At 41.0% G+C, this 16,972-nt stretch overlaps 3 protein-coding genes across 4 annotated transcripts; 2 read left to right on the top strand and 1 right to left on the bottom strand.

Annotated features, from left to right (window-relative positions):
- On the top strand, positions 1-6,595 carry LOC131886030 (neo-calmodulin-like). The gene is made up of 4 exons (XM_059234246.1): positions 1-202; positions 1,950-2,116; positions 3,452-3,653; positions 4,928-6,595. The coding sequence occupies exons 2-4, from the start codon at positions 2,024-2,026 to the stop codon at positions 5,185-5,187; spliced, it is 555 nt and encodes a 184-aa protein (XP_059090229.1). The 5' UTR covers positions 1-202; positions 1,950-2,023; the 3' UTR covers positions 5,188-6,595.
- Positions 6,596-8,466: 1,871 nt separating this feature from the next.
- LOC131886024 (zinc transporter ZIP1-like) lies at positions 8,467-10,560 on the top strand. 2 transcript variants are annotated; one of them, XM_059234237.1, is made up of 5 exons: positions 8,467-9,231; positions 9,307-9,788; positions 9,911-9,997; positions 10,068-10,205; positions 10,271-10,560. In XM_059234237.1, the coding sequence occupies exons 1-4, from the start codon at positions 9,000-9,002 to the stop codon at positions 10,164-10,166; spliced, it is 900 nt and encodes a 299-aa protein (XP_059090220.1). In that variant the 5' UTR covers positions 8,467-8,999; the 3' UTR covers positions 10,167-10,205; positions 10,271-10,560. The 2 variants fall into 2 exon arrangements, with proteins under 2 accessions (XP_059090220.1, XP_059090219.1); XM_059234236.1 differs by having other exon boundaries at positions 8,470-9,231; positions 9,859-9,997.
- LOC131886023 (uncharacterized) lies at positions 10,388-15,221 on the bottom strand. Its single transcript, XM_059234235.1, has 3 exons — positions 14,964-15,221; positions 13,901-14,228; positions 10,388-10,988 (listed from the first exon to the last, which is right to left on the bottom strand). Exons 1-3 carry the CDS (start codon positions 15,085-15,087, stop codon positions 10,388-10,390), a joined length of 1,053 nt encoding a protein of 350 aa, XP_059090218.1. The 5' UTR covers positions 15,088-15,221.
- Positions 15,222-16,972: the final 1,751 nt, after the last annotated feature.

Here is a 16,972-nt window from a genome sequence, read left to right as displayed (position 1 = left end):
ACTTTCGAGCAAAAGTACCCCTGTGACACAAACCACGAGAAGACGGACAACAACCCTTCTATGCCTGAAAAAATCAAGACGAAGAGAATGATGATCATGATGATGGTTCAGCCATTGACTCCCACTTTCTAGCTCTCTTTCGTCTCTCCATGACCCCAAACCTCAAAGAAACTCTATATGACAATCCTCAACAAGACAAGAAGTAAGTTGTTGATGACAAGTTTGCGGTATCAAACAATTCCAATATTGGCGATATAGTCTTCATCTAGAACATAAGTATTTCGAGAGACATATTTTGTCCTACATTGCTTACCTACTTATTCGAAGTAAACACACTATTTAGCGACTGCTTTCATGATTGAGTTGAAAGATTTATACTTTCCGCTGTTGAAGCCAACAAACGAGTTTCAGATATTCAATGGTACCTTTTATGTACCACTTAAGTAATTTTAATATTTGTTGGAGCCACGAATATTATGTGTTACCATTGTACTAATAGTTCAAGTCAAATCCTTCGACAACTAGATAGTCTCAGCAACACTCCTTCCGAGAGGCGAATGTAATACTGAATTACTTTTTCCAAAGCCCCTCCCTTCCCCATTCATTTTCTTTACTCTCATTTTTCCTTCGGGAGTTTATGCTGTTTTAGTTTTTAACAAACTTCGATGCAGCTTACTTTTGAGAATAATATAGAGTAAACCGCTTTTCCTCAAGGCAGTGTAGGTTGATTTACCGGCTCTACGTAGTTTGTTGGTTAATCTAACACGAGTTTTATCAAATGATTTTTAAAACCATTTGCGCATTCTGTTCAAATGGTTCTGGGTTTGCGTGAGATTAGAAAGACTGGGTGGTACGTCAATTTTTCTAAAGGTTAATTCATCTCCACAACTTTCAATGAGTCTTTTGAAGAAGTTTGGGAATATTTTAGCATGACGAAGGGCTCTCAACCTCGTCGTGTTCAAGCTGCCATGCATTGTTCCATAAATTAATCATTCCCTACACGAATGTGGTGCTTGTGTTCCTCAACAAGTGTTCACATAACGTTCTCATGTCATGTCCCATCTGTTTGTCATGGCATTCTGAGAATAAGGACTGTTTTACCAAGTCCCTCTTCAGATAATGAGGGTATGATAGCTAAGCTGACATTCTTAGAATGTTTCAAAGAATACTGTCTTATTCCACAATCAAAAGACAAGACAGCTAAGTTAAACTGGGATAAGAAGAGGATCAAATCCAATTCATCTCAAGAGGCCTGCAGCCTATTCATAAAATATTGCATGAAAGAAACGTCTTGCTCAAAAGCCAGTGTACGAGTATTACATAAGGCTAATGGATCTGTGTCTACTTGGCCAATATGCTTTCTGAATCAGTTCTTGTTGGCACTTAACTTCTCACTGTCATTGAGATAGTCTATTCTCAGAGTTTGCATACACATGTGTGTGTGGCATGGCATTTGGATGTTAAAGCGAACTTCAAGGTTCATTCTCCATATTACGACAAGTCTTGAGGGAGTAATTTCCACGACGAATTGGTTGAAGAGACTACTAGTCGCACTACATACAGTAGATGGCAAAGTTCCGCAGTACAGAAGAACCGAATGAAGCCCCCCCCCCTCCATTTCTCCTCAGCCTTCAGGCGTTAAAGTCAGTTTCTTAATGGGTTTTGGGCGAGAAGGTGGTATGCGGCCATTCTCTCCATATACTCCATACTCCTAGCTTGGTGTCTCGGTCTCGGTCTGCAACTACGTACATTGTAGCTCGAGACTCATGTACTACGCCACCCGGATCTTTAGACCAGGCTTGAAATACTGTACGTTATTTGTAGATTGTATTGAGTTCCAAATGAAACAATGCTGGTTATGAACTCTCGACGTGTTCTCGGTTTTCCCCAGTTTTAGCTCGTTTCAGCCAGACGATGGATCGTTTTGTAAAGAGTTCTCTTTCCTTCAGATTCAACTCGCTTCGTGGAATATTGAGCATTATTTGGTTGGCTTTGGGATTGGAACAAAAACTCTAACTTCAAAATGACGGACAAATTGCGCCCAGACGAATTGGAGGCGTTCAAGTCGGCCTTCGATATGTTTGACAAGAACCAAGATGGAACGATCTCTACTAAGGTAAGGAAAAAAGACTTGGATCATTTCTAGGGTTCCTTGGAAACCGTTTGGAAATGAAGAATGTTCAATTTTAGGATGGGACTACTACATTTCGTAAGTGATTGATTTTCTAGGAATTGGAGAGAAAGTAAATGGGGAAGTAAAAGAATGGAGAAAGAACTACTTCGTGTCACGAACATTGACATTTTTGTGGAGAGTCAGTCAATAAATATGACAAAGGAGATGGAGAGCCCTCTGGATCTATCTTTATAAAATCCAAGGGCAGATTCCATTTCCCCATGCTGAAGCTTTGTGAAAAAAGTCTTTCTTCCTGTCCATTCAACATCAGCTTTATCGTCAGACCCTAAAGCTTGACATTTTTTTTCCGAGCCGAGATTCCATCTTTGGCGACAAAACATTGGAAAAGGATGACAGTTTGGCCATAGGAATAGGTGTGCTATGGCCGTCCCCAACTTTTATGGTACGGTTTCTACACATCTAGAGCCCAAGTTTGCAACAGATCAGAAGGACACATAGCCAAATATTGAAAGCTAGGATACAGCGTTCTCCGGGGAAAAATATTTACTTTGTCCGCGGGCTCTCGAAATATTTTTGCTGTCCATCGTTTTTGTTCAGATTTTGAGATCATCTAGCTTGACTACATGAAAGAGGGCCCCAAAAATTTCTAGCAATGAAGGTCCAAGGACGATGTAACTAAGCATTTGTCTTCCATCCTTGGCCATTTCTCTCCAACTGACTCCGGCAGTGAGGGAAAAGAGGACATTGAGCAATGGAACACTGATAAATAGAACAGTTCCAATGCCCCAATGTGAACCGCAATTTGTTGAAGCCGGGGTGGAACAACATCCTGTTGGCGTAGACTGAAAACTTTGGCTTACTCAGGGGGGATCACATTTTCTAAATAGGTTTGAAACGTAGCGTCCCATTCACTACCACACCACCACACCACTCACAACAAAGGCTAGCTAGAAAAGGGAAGAATCCCTAAAAGCAGCAGCAAAATTACTGTACTACCAGAGCTAAACTTTTGTGGGAGATCAGGGAAAAGACCATGGCTATGGTTAGTGCACCAAGGCCAAAGAGAGACGACCAAGGCAAAACCCTAGGGTAATTTCAGCTCTCGATTGGTTCTCAGATTCGGGCCACTTGTTTCGTTGTGCACATCTGCTTGCCCAGCAGTCTAGGGAAAAAAATGATAACGAATAGCACTCATGGCTAATACTTTGGTAATTACTTTGTGCACTAATTGTTGCCCAATTATCGCAGTTATGTGGAGTTTTGGAAATGATTGGAAATGCAATATTCTTATGGGATGGTCTGTTCTATTGTTGGCAGGAATTGCATGCGGCCATGAGGCGAGCGGGTCAGAATCCCACGGAGGCCGAGGTCCAAGACATGATCAACGAAGTGGATGTGGATGGGAGCGGATATTTGGAGTTCCCCGAGTTTTGTCTGATGATGCACAAAAAGCTGAACGAGGGCGACCAAGAAAATGACCTGAAAGAGGTCTTTCGAGTATTCGGAAAGGACGAAACAGGTAAAAACAATGCAATCTTTCTTTTTCCCCCGTCCAAGGTCGGTCTACAGATGGGTGAGCAAGAGAGAGAGGCTGCAACGGCTCTCATGCGATGGTTGGATTGAAGGACAGGAAATGGCTTTTACAGAGTATTGCTCCTGTTTTCTCCATTCTGAAATGTGTGCCACGTTGATCCGAGTGTTCCAGGAAAAAAAGGAGAAGAAGCTATCCATAGTAGTACCAAAAGACTCGACGTGCTCTTCTACTTTGGTGCTCTATTGATCTGGTTCATTGGGTTTGCCTAATCCTCCTCTAGTGGAAATGTTTTCTCACAGAAAAGAAGGCATTATCGGAAAATTTGGTGAGAGAGTCGAAAAGCATGTCGTCCAATCCAACCTCGGCACGACCAGCTCTTCGGCTCTCCTTCTCTGGTTCTGGTTCTAAGAGGAAATACAACTGGCTTCTCACACTGCCAGTTAAATCTGATCGTGTTTTGTGCAAAAGGTCGATCGGTGGTGGTCGATGCACAATATCAGGAGCAAAACTTTTTGGCACTCCGCTCTCCCCCTTTCTCGTTCTCCTTTGCTACGAGTTGTTGGTGCTCGACAACCTTAAGAAACCTCAACAGCCCTCATTGACTGTTACCAAAGTATGTAGCCGGCACCCCGATGGTGGTGGTGGTGGAGTTGGTGGTGATGGTGGTGGTTTGGGCCGAAGGAAGTAAGTAGTTTCTGGATGGTTGAGGCGAGAACTTTTTCCTGTTTGATCAATGACAACTGCCAAGCCAGCATATGGGCAAAACTTGCCTCCCTTCGAGCTTCGGTTTGCTTCGTGCTCCTGCTTAGATTAGTGGTGCGCTCGCCCTTCCGTCAAGTCAGGAACGAGGCTGCCCAGAAAGGAAGAACACAATTAAGGCCGCTGCAGAGTTATTACAGTTCCGTTCCTCTTGATCATCCCTTGGCCGAGGTTCGAGGTTACTCAAGAAAAACTAAAAGGAGGGAGGGATAAAGCTCTGGCTTGACTCTCAAAAAATATAGCATGCATTTCATAAACCATACCTCGCTTTGAATGGGGGAACAGGGGGCATTCCGTTTTGGAATGTCATGGGAGCCATTCCGACATTGAAGCCTTGAAGGTGAAAAGAACGATCCCATCCAATTCAGGCTTCCAATGCATTCGCTTGACTGGCTTCTGACATTCTTTTGATTACCTCGTCGAGTACGAATTTCCCAACACAAGGGTTACTGCACACTAAGTAATAACGTCGTTTGGCCTTTGCTTTCATTCATTTGTAGGCTGTATCACAGCGGACGAGCTCAAATTCGTTCTCACCCATCTCCCTGGCAAGGTCACTTACAAAGAGATCGATGAAATGATCAAGACGGTTGACGAGAATGGCGACGGGAAAATCAACTACCAAGAGTTTCGAGTCATGATCGGCGCTAAACCCAATTTGACGGCGGCCATGGCCTCGCAGCAAAACGTGAAAGCCAAGCCCAATCAGCCGAACAAGAACACGAAAAACACCAACATGGCGAGCACCGGGGCCAAATGAGTCCAATCTGCAGTGCATATCAAGTCATTCCAAGATCCTTACCCAGGTTATGGGCTTCCACTCCGCGCTCTCAATACAATCATCAGTGATACAAAAATACAACCTCTACGACTAGTTACATTGAACACACACACGCACACACACAACACACAACGTACATCTTTCTGATCTCGAAAATGGAAATTTCTACTTGATACAAAACCCCTAGTTGGCTCTTCATTTGGCGGCTCATGTGGCCTCCCGTTGGAAATAACGACTATTCTTCGACTAAACGAATAGTAATTTCAAGATCGCTAGCGAGAATGAATGACTGGTCCAACAATGTTCTAGAGCTCCTCCCAATGACCATGTTAGTTGCTTGTTCCACGTTTGTTACCTGTACCACTGTTCCTCCAAAATGCCCTCCAATTTAGGTACTCTTGAAAATCAAGATGGCCAAGAGTACCCTTCCAAATCAATCCCAATTACTGTACTTATGTATGTAGAGACATATTTGGACTACTGATGAGATTAATCTGTCTACGGCAGCAGATTGCAAGCCAGTATTGCCGAATGCCGGGAACGTTGTTTGATTTGGCACGCGGATCATCTAGTAATGGTTTGTGGCCTCCGAAACCAAACAGTGATCCAGTAGTGGCAGCACTGACTTGCAATCTACCGGTCGCAAGCAATTTGATCGCAAGAGATATTTGAACCAACCGAAAAGTAGAGAATATATTTCTGACCCAAGTCAAAATTCAAGATACTTCAAAGCAATCATTTGTTCTATGAGTACTTGGTGATCGGATGATTAATCTAGGAACTTTTGCAACAACAAAAAATGCGACCATATGCGACCAATTGATTTACGGAAATTTGAGCAATTTGATTTTAACAACAATGATGGATTTTTTTTTTTATTTACGTAGAGTAACGATTTGAAATTCAGAAGAAACATTTTACCTTTTCATATTGAAAGTCACCAAGCATTGCTTTGCTCACATACCATTAATATATATCATCCTCGAAATAGTTTAGATTTCTGGCAAGCCCCACTTTCTTTTGATTTCTTTCCATCCAACGAGATTGAATTGGATGAGAGAAAGGACGCAAGCAAAAAGGGAAGGAAGGAAAATGAACGAAATAAGTGGAAGGCGTGTTATATTCTGGCAAAGCACATTCTCTCTTAGTGGTTGATCGACCGATCTATGTTATTTCATGTGATGTTGAACCTTACATTCATTTCCCCCTATTCAAGTTCGATGAGAGCCATTTTACGCATCCACCTTACCATCATAGTTATTCCGATAACGAGCATTAATCTTCCAAAGATTAATCGAGAATCTGCTCAAAAGCTACGTCAATATTATCAAATTACGAAAGATATAAATATATATGTAAGAAATAAATTTGAAAGAGTCATTTGGAATTCCAAACTTTGTAACCCGCTATCGATGTTTTACTCCACTACTCGCTAGGAACTGAAAATGTTGTTGTTCCGTTCGATAGAGACGACATGTCCGATCAAGCGGATCATGCATCGTCTTGAAGCAGAATCGATGATTGCTCAAGCATGAGTGGATCCAGTTGTGTTTTTGCCCGTGCCGTTCTTGCACTCATTTCCTGGCCATTTTCCCACGTGACTGCCTTTGGAACAATTCCAAATCTCATCAAGACTAACCAACCGCCTTTGATGAGACGGACAAACCTAGATTCATTGGCACCTCGCCGTGTCTCCTGTTCCAGGAGAGAAATGCACTTGGATTCCCTCAGCAACCACTTTTCTACTTTCTCCAACTTAACCACATAATGCCTAAGACTATCCCATTCATTTGAACTTAAGAAAATTGAACATCGCAAAACGCAAAAACAAGAGGAGCCTTAGAGTAAGCGAAAGAAAGGTTTTGAGATTCTCTCTAACCGTATTCCGAGAAGCACGTCCAGGATTAAGGTTGACTGATTTCATGGTTCAACAATACTAAGGCAAGAATTACACTACGGTTATTTTTCATTCAATAAGTTGCTATCTAAGCTCTCAGTATCATAGATTGAAAAATTGTTATCAGAAATCTAAAGGATTAAAATGGATGGTCACTGGTTATCAATAGAAAAAGGGATCCAAAACAGTTTAAAAAGTAACGTGGCATGATTGATTTTTTTTCAGATTACCCGGTCAAAAAAGTGGCTTATTTACCATTCATATGACAATCATGTATCTATTCCGATCAATGGCTGGCAAATTTACTCGCTTTTCTTGAGGACAAAGTTTGCTTTTATGTATGCAATATATTTTTAAGTATATTTATATTTATCAGATCTTTTGAGATTTGATCAATTAATTGAATTTAGTTATACTAATGCCGCATTGCTATCATATGAACTTCTTATCTTTAAGATTGAAGTTTTCCCCCAAAAAAAACAGTCTTTTGGATCCGAAAAATCAAGGCAAGGATTGGGTACATGACAGTTTTAAAAAGGGATTAGAGGAGAAAATATTTCATCTGTTGCTTAGAGATAAAATTTTCAAGTGTTTATTTAATTGAAAAATTGTTTTCTTTTCTCTTAGAAACATGAACAAACATACAGAGAATTTCAAGATGAAGATTTTCTTTATGAAAACTGGCTGATAAGTAATCGTCATTACATTGAACGAAAACAAGTCTCCAACGAATGACAAGCTAGCCCATTTTTTTGAACGATAATTCATCTTCAATGACCCACTGGAATAGTATTTGATTCAGATATTGCATTGTTTACCACAATCTAGCATATTTTCGGCCTTTGACATCTCCAATACTACTTCGCATCTACAGAGTGTTTCAAAAGAATCATACCAATGTATCATGATAGTTTCTCAGATTTGATCGAGCTCTAACTAGTAGAAGGTATAAAGTTCAACAAGTTGATGGATGAGATAATTTATGAATATAGAGCTAAATGAGAAATTATATGATTATTCCATCCTGGCCTACTGGGGATTCCGTTTCCATTTTAGTAAGGAGGTCCTCAAAAATTGCAATCACGTTGGTCAGAAGTAGGCTTCGACAAAATATGTTGTTTTCCGTCGAGCAGAGATTGCAGAAGTTTGATGTTCGGACGTGCAAAAGAGTTGAAGTGAGGCATTCAGAAGAAAACCGGTTAGTGCAACCGTCTCGAATTTCTGCTCGATATACAATCAACATTTTTTGTATGAGACTAGACTCATGAGACAAAAGCTTGAATGGGATTATTCCTGCGTGTTAGTCACTATGAAGTACACAAGTCATATATCTGTCATGTGCTTGTCGTCGCGAGCTGAATAATAAAAGCAATCGAAAGCAGCTAAGCGGGCCTTTCGTCATCGGTCCATGTGGCAAAGGCTGAGTTGTTTTTAGCACAGGTGCAAAGAAAGCTCTACTGGAGCTAGAAGTGCTATGCTAGACATTGTCGTGCAGCGTATTTAGATCTCAAATGATGTATACGCTCAATGCTTGGCTATATCATTTTCTGATAACAAATCACTGAGTTCAGATTTGTTTATTTGCGGACGGGTCCCCTACCCTTTGTTTCTTCAAGAGTACATTGTGCACTAAGCAATTGTGGTGTACATGACCAAAATACGCGTTGAGTGACACCATCCTGGAGTTCATTCCCATCAACTTGAGCGTTGGACGGCCAAAAGCCTTGAAGGGTCGCGAACAAGCACACAAGAAAATGATAACACAAGTACACGACAACTATGCTTCGTGAAGCCCGAAAAGTGGAGAGATATTCCGACTAAATGATGGGGGAGTCAGACTTGGAGCCGTGATTGGAAAAGGAGTGCAATCTTCATCTCTAAAAGGGCCCTTAAAATGGAACATTTGACCACTGTCTTTGTGACAACCGCCTTGGCTGTGATCCTTAGCTTGGTCTTCAGTGGTATTCCATTCTTGTTCACAAAGAGTTGTCTCAACTTGAATCCAGAGCATCCAAACCACAACAAGCTCCATCGTAACAATGTTATCCTCTCATTTCTGTTGAACCTTGGAGGTGGGGTGCTCATCGCTAACTGTTTTTGCCATTGGCTACCCGAGGTCCGAGCAGGTATTTCAATTCAACACGTATATTAGCAAGTTCAAGCCCTATTTCACCGGAATGATCTTCTTGCCTCCCTTTTAGCTTTTGGAGGTCATGGTATTGGGGATGAATGGCCTTTAGCAGAGATCATTTTGTGTTTAGGGTTCTTCCTCGTTCGATTCCTGGAGGAAGTTATCCAAAGCTGTGCTCAGAACACCCCTCATGGTCATTCTCATCGCGGATATCCCGAGTCTGAACAACAAGTCCGGATGGTGAACACAACCTCAGATGATTTAGGCCCAAGAGAGTGCACACCAATTCGACCCAAGAGATCAGTTGTCTCGCCACAAAGTTGTGATCCCCAACCTGTGAATGATATCTTGGAAAAGCAATCCGAGCACATTTTCGTTTCCACCATTCGAACTGTTTTCGCCATCGTGGCCTTGTCTTTTCATAGCGTCATTGAAGGACTCGCTCTGAGTTACGAGTCTGATGAGACGGGGATTTGGATGAACTTTGGAGCCTTAGCGCTTCATAAATTTGTGATAGCATTTTCTATTGGCGTTGAGCTGATGACAAGTCAGGTGCGTGGTGATTCAATAGCAAAGAAAATTATGTAATTCTTATCCGAATCGAGTTCTTTTCTTTTCTCAGGTCCCAAGGGTGCAAAGTATCATTTATCTGCTCATGTTTGCTTTTGCTCCAGCTTTGGGATCACTTATTGGTGTCATCATGGCTTACAGTGGTCCTGAGGACTCTTCTATCGGAGATTTTATTCTTCAAGTCTTTCAAGGTGAGATACGATTTGACGTCCACGAAAAATCTTTATTCAAACTCTAAAATAATTGGATTTTATTTTACAGGAGTGGCTATTGGAACTGTCATTTATGTTGTCTTCTTCGAGATATTTCCAAAAGCCAAAGATATTGGAGGAAGTGGCTTTCAACACGTGGGTGCCATGATGCTTGGCTTTTTGGCCTTCATGCCGTCAATTTCTCTACGTAAAAGAGCCTGAAATGATGTATTTGACCTGAAAAGTGCATTTCTAAAATGTCAAATTTTGCAGACTCGGGTGGCCATCAACACCATGAAGATCATTTGCATTCGACACCACCGCCATAATTGCATAAGGTTAAATCCTAATATATTCACGAGGATCCTCGTGGCCAGAAGCAATTGCAAATCATGGATGATGATTGATCAAAGATCCGGTGGCTAACAATTGATCCTCTCGTTTCCAATTCATCCACAGAAAAGCATTCCTGAGGACACTTCCAAGGGGTCGACTCCAATGATGAAACACATATGTTACCTCTAAAATGTGCCCTGGGATCAATACGGAGTTTGTATATTCGACAGATTGAATATATTCTTCCCCTAGCTTGAGGAAACCGCCAAAATTTGCCAAATCAATGAGAAACACAAAGTAGTACACGCCGATGAGGGCACGCAGCAGGCGGTTCCGTGATTGTATTTTGGCATCAGTTTTGAGCTGGATGTATTCGATTTTTGGGTGGGTGGCGCAGTTCCGATGGTCGAGAAGGTTTCGCTTGAGCAGAACAAGGGCAAGGATTGGTAGACAGCACAAAAGAGCCAGAGGAAACCACAGGGGATTGGAAAGTCCTCGAAAGACCAGCATCCAAGGTTTTATAAGGCCTAGATCGGCCACGTTGATCAGGCTTTTGATGCCAAAACTCGCCATGGGAAGTTCATCCTTCACTTGAATGCCTCTGCCCAACCTCTGCATTTCAAGCAGGTTCAACGATGATTGATTGGGGTCCCACCTATAACAAAATGCTGGACGGTAAAGATATCAGCTCTAGGCGACGTTCCCCACGCGGCATATTTAACTTGACAAAATTTGAATTTGGATTTTATTGATGATTTTTTGTCTTATGAAGATTAGACTTAGTCAGGGCTAATTTCTATATCCAGACAACGGATTAATATTCATCCTTCATTGACAAGTACTAGGCTATTCTTTCTATGGTGGGCAGTTTTATTAATGCTTAGAAAGTAAAGATCGGTGGAGTAACCTCAGCCTTTGTATGATTGATCGATTCACTCCACCCAATCCCCCCTTTTAACCAAATTGTAAATTATTCCATTGTTCATGATTCAAACTTTAAACAAGCCCAAGATCAGTGGCAAATTAGAAAATTAATTTTTAAAACCCAAGAGAAGCTACCTTGTCAGTTTATTACTCATTCTGCAAAGAGATGTCAACCTAATGGTAGATCTGAATGATTGACTCCACGCTTTCAGTCTTTAAAGGTCAGAATGAGCTGGGAGCAAAATCGGCAAGGCAATAAGTTTCAGTTTTTAGGGAAGTTTGCTCCAGTTTAGCAATCTCTGAATGTGTTCCGAAAGGTGGTACACAAAATTTCCAAAATAGAGAAAGACTTTGTTCAAAAAGAGTTGTAAACTGGCAAAAAGGCTGAAGAGCACTTCGAATCCAGTAATTGTGGGTAGTCTCCAAAAAAAGTTGGACGTTGTTCAGGGTAAGATTAAGGCCTCCATCGAATATGACCAGTTACAAACTGAAGGTAAGGTGGTTCAAGAGGTCAGGTCGAATCCGAAGGCTTTTTTTCTCTTATGCGAACTCTAAGAGAAAAATGAAATACCCTGTTGGGCCTTTTGAGGTTGATGGGGAAGCCATTAGCAATGTAGAGACTATGGCTGACATGCTTGGAGATCAGTTCTCCAGTGTGTTTTCAACCCCGCTGAGTTTAGAAGCAACAGCACATTGCTCTGAAGATGAGTCTGTTGAGATTGACAAGGTCAGTCAAGTTGAGCGTTTAGATGATCTTGTAGTCACAGATCAAGATGCTTTAGAGGCCATTAGAGACTTGAGACTCTCGCGTTCTTCTGGCCCTGATGGTGTGACATCTCAGTTTCTGATGAGATGCTCACTGGTTCTTGCTCCTGTTTTCTCCTACCTGATGCGTTGCATCTTGGATCAGGGCAAGTTTCCATCTTCACTAAAGATAGCCCGCGTTGTTCCAATTTTTAATAGGGGGAGGAGATAAGTCGCTCCCTGGTAACTATAGGCTCATTTCTCTCACTGCGAATATTGCGAAGATGTTTTAGAAGATCATGAAGTCCAAACTTGTTGAATTCCTCCTAGCCAGCACGGGTTCCGAGCACATTTTAACACGGTTACCCACTTGATTGAGCATTTAGAGCAAGTCATTGAGGGACTGGAAAGGCATGAGTCAGTTGATGTTGTCTATCTTGATTTTGCCAAGGCCTTTGATAAAGTAGATCATGGCCTTTTGTTGAATAGACTACATGAAATTGGGATCCAAGGCAGGGTTCTCAATTGGTTAAAAAGTTTCATTTCTGGTAGGAAGCAATTGGTTAAGGTTGAGGGATCCCTTAGTGACATACATGATGTCAAGTCAGGTGTTCCCCAGGGTTCGATCTTAGGGCCCCTCTTGTTTATAATATTCGTTGCCCCGCTTCAAAAGCTTAGTATCACTGCCAGTCTCTCTTCTTATGCTGACGATACAAAGTTAGTTTCTGGTAGGAATGGCCAAGATTCCAGTAGCCTTGCAAAGGACTTAAATCGAATCTACTCTTGGGTAACTGAGAGTAATATGGCCCTGAACGGAATGAAATTCCGCTCAATGACATTTGGGTCAACTCCTTTAAATACTCCACTCGTAGATAATGGAGGTAAAGATATTGAGCAGGTCTCATCTATGAAAGATCTAGGTGTAGTCCTCCAAAATAATGGAAAGTTCGATGAGCATATCCAGCTGAAGGTGGGTAAGGCTTTTCAAATGTGTGGTTGGATATATCGCACGTTTAAGTCCAGAGATAGCATCACGATGCTAACTCTGTACAAGTCGATTGTCCAGCCACATCTTGAATACGCCTCACCCATTTGGGCTCCAATGAGTTCAGCAGGTTTGCAAAAGGTCGAGCAAGTCCAAAGATGTTTCACTAGGAACATCACAGGAATGAGAGAGCTCTCGTATTGGGAAAGGTTAGAACGGTTGGGATTGTACAGTACTCAGAGAAGGTACGAAAGGTATCTGATATTGTACGTTTTCAAAAGTATCCATGAGCTTTGTCCCAACCCAGGGTTTAGGGTCAATTCTAGTGACCGTAGAGGCTTAATGTGCGTTTTGAGAGCACCTTCAAGTCTTCGAGAATCCAGGCTAGTTCGAACAATGAAGTCCACATCTCTTCTTTCTCGGGCTCCTTCATTGTTTAATTTGCTTCCCTCTGATATTCGTAGGGAATACGTAGGCCTTGTTGATCCGGTAGCATCTTTCAAGTCAGACTTGGACAAATTTTTAGATAGCATACCAGATCAACCCTACATTCAAGGACTAGCTCGGTCTGCCAACTCAAATTCGTTGGTAGACCAAATATCATATAAAGATTGAAAGGTAATAGATAGACGAATTATAACCTTTCATTTTAATAGTACTGGGGATTACATTCCCTGTAGCGGTTAGATAAGCCCGTGAAAAAAACAAACCAAAAAAAAACAAAATTATTGTGAAAAAGACCTAATGAACGATTGAATTTATGAACTCGTAAGGTGCATTATTCGTGAAAGCACCCTTAAACAATTGGTTTGCTGTTGCGTTTTTCTTAACCCCCGCACAAAAACCTGATACTTCTTTGCGATCAGAGCTCACCAATAACACACTTTGATTCCGTCGTTATGATAATTATTTACCCGATAGCGTTGAATCCATCTCCAAGAATGATGAGAGGAAAGCTTATTATCAGAGAAACAAAGAACCAAAATATCAGTTCAATACGGAGCGTCGCTTTAGACTGAGAGTTGGTCTTCCTCTCAGGAGAATTCCGAATAGCCAAACTCTCTTGGAGCAGAAGGTGACATAGTGCAAAAAGAGGCAAGATTGAAATGGCAAAACCCAGAACTTGGTTCCAAGACAGCCATGGTATCCAGAGTGACTGAAAATGGCCCTCTTCGCCTTCAAAGAACAAATGAGATGCCAATTTGTAAGAAGCCCCATGGATATGATGCATAAAATCGGCCACTGAAAATCAGAATGAAGTATTGAAAGGCAAATGGTAAAAAACAGATAGGTCCAATCAGATATATGTCTCTCATTATATAGTTATCTCAGACTTTTTCAAACTTTTTTACGGAACCGCCCACAAAGTAGCTAGATTATTTTACCCCATTTTTAAGCCAAGCGATTATAACGGCTTACGTTTTGTGTTTTTGGATTTGCTTTCATGCTAAAATGTCTTGACAAGATCATTCTCTGCTTGATGAGGGCTTTGGCTTCTTAACATTAATAGGAGGTAAATAAAATGAATCAGCTCTTTATCTTCGTTCATAATTTTTCTTCACACACAAAGGCAGGGTCTATTGTAACACACAATGTGTTGCATACGCTCTACTTCCTAAAATTATAAACTTTACTAGACTTTGCAACCATTAACTCATAGCTCTGAGTGCTTAAATCTAGAAAAAAGTAATCCTCTTAATGTGGTATAGTTGTTACTTGTCATTTTTTTCAAGCTTGTTTTTTTTCAATTTGCCACTCTATAACAGATATTGAGCAAAATCAATTGTTTTGGACTTAAGAATTTGCTATGAGTTTGAGATCAATAAAGCTCTCTACTTGCAAGTCTCATATTGCTTGAAGGCGAAGCACTCTTAATTAAGCGATTGGTATCCAGGTAAGCTTTTCATTTCCCCAATATTTTCAGCTTAAAGTTCCTTAGTATTACCTCCACTACACAAGAAGAAAAGTCATATTTACCTGTGAGGACTACGACAAATGAATAAGCTGAATTGAAGGATCTTTTCTCCCATATTTTGACCATGCACCAAGTGTTGGAAACTATGGCCCACAGCAATAAAAACTCCAGGAAGGAAGAGTCCATGACAATATGTGACAACCTTAAAGGGTGTTATGGTTATGTCTTTATCAAACCCTGACGCGTTCAGCGTTCTTGAGCGAAAGCAAGTAGTAATAAGCCATGTACCTCGTGGGTGATTTGTAATGACTGACGTCGTGGCTTGGCGGTCTTCAGGAGGAGGCTCGCGTTTACTGTCGACTGGGCACTATTGCAGTACTTGGAGGAGCATGAAAACGGAGAACCACTTGTACTCTGAAAAGGAACAGCCGAACGCTGATTTAACATGTGGAATGAATTTGTGGAAATTCACTGAACAGAAATTCAATACTTAGCAAAGATGAGCACTGAATCGTGAAAGTTTGAGCTTTGCTTGATGACGTCAACATTTTTGGTCATTGAAAACAGACTGGTTCCATTTCATTTGAGTCTACCTACTGATTAATTACCCTTAAGCCTTGGTAAACAGTTTTTCTATGTAATGTTGCATGATACTCATCGTATAGTTGTATGATAATCCGAAAATGGTTTAATTAGCTTTTAGGCTAGTCATCCATCATGGATCAATTTGACTTATTTTGATAAGAATGCTTAGAATTCGATTGAGCTGATTTGCCTTCTTGTTTTGAGACAAAACAACTTGTGCTTAGGTCGTCTCCCTTTTATCGTTCCTGTTGATGTGGAAATCAAAAACATTCCATTAAGCCATACGTGAGTCTAACAAGTTTTTGTGATATTTCGCAACTAATTTAAAGTGTAACAACTTTCGTTTGGTCCAATGTGTAACGGCTTCTCTTGCCACGTGTTTCAAAAACAAATTACTGAATGTTTTTGAATACTGCTCCCTTAAAAATCTGTAAACTGACCATGCATTACAATTGTAAACCAATATGACATTTTCTAATGGTCGATCATTCATCAAATTGTACTGCTGGCTAAACCGAGGTTATGGCTTTGCAAACATGTGACATTTTCTTAAAACTGTGTTTCTAGTTCAATTCATTGTCAAAGTAGGAACTGGTTATTGCCCGCAACGAGTTTCTGCTCCAAAGAATACGAGGTCCATCGTGAAGGCCCACGTTAGTGCATTGTTTCTTATGTTGTCATTATGTCGTGTTTTAAGCGGGCAAGCAATCAAGTGCTAAAATTTGTGATCCACCAACAGATACGGAAGGGATGAAAGGTAGACTCGTATGGCCTTCAATCTAATTGAGCTCGTGACCGACCTACCTGATCTAATCGATTGCCTGGGCTCCCACCTCATTGCGACAAAGCGTCCTTCAGCAATGGCCTTCATTTGTGTCTTCCCTCCTTCTTGATATAGTATAAATACAATATGGCCTGTTTGGGACTCTGATTACTGGCAACGCTAAAACGTATTGATTCGACGAACTAACTCCATATCGAAATCAAATCTTTAGGCACGGATTAGTGCTGCTGGGGCTATCAGACCAGATTAGATGCCTTATGTTTGCCGTTCGAAAGAGCCGAATTGATTGCCATGAATGAAGTTATTTGCAGCAAGGTGATTGAGAATGGCACCCTGATAAATATGCTTGTAACTTCAGCTACATTGCAGTAGTTGGTTTAAGACATGAGTTGCTGCTTTAGCACCTTATATGGGGGAAGCTGCGCTCATTACCGAGAATGAGGTAAGAATTGATAATGGCTGCGATGATGGGGAGGGAGATATTCCCCAATTGGCAGCCCGAACGAGATAGTTGCTCGCTGAATCTGTGACGACAAAACAAAATAAAAATGACTTCATGTTTACCATTATAATAACTACGGGTCGGAAAAATAGTTTGTGATTTTGGTCTAAATATTTGTTTTTAAGTTACGACAATAAGCCAAAATAAGTTCAGAAAACGTAAAAATAAGTTTAAAAAAGGTGAAAAAATATTTCACCTTA

The sequence above is a fragment of the Tigriopus californicus genome, chromosome 9 (genome assembly GCF_007210705.1).
Source record: "Tigriopus californicus strain San Diego chromosome 9, Tcal_SD_v2.1, whole genome shotgun sequence".
Classification (NCBI taxonomy): domain Eukaryota; kingdom Metazoa; phylum Arthropoda; class Copepoda; order Harpacticoida; family Harpacticidae; genus Tigriopus; species Tigriopus californicus.
The sequence above is the reverse complement of the archived record's forward strand: the minus strand, read 5'-3'. Positions and strand labels throughout refer to the sequence as shown.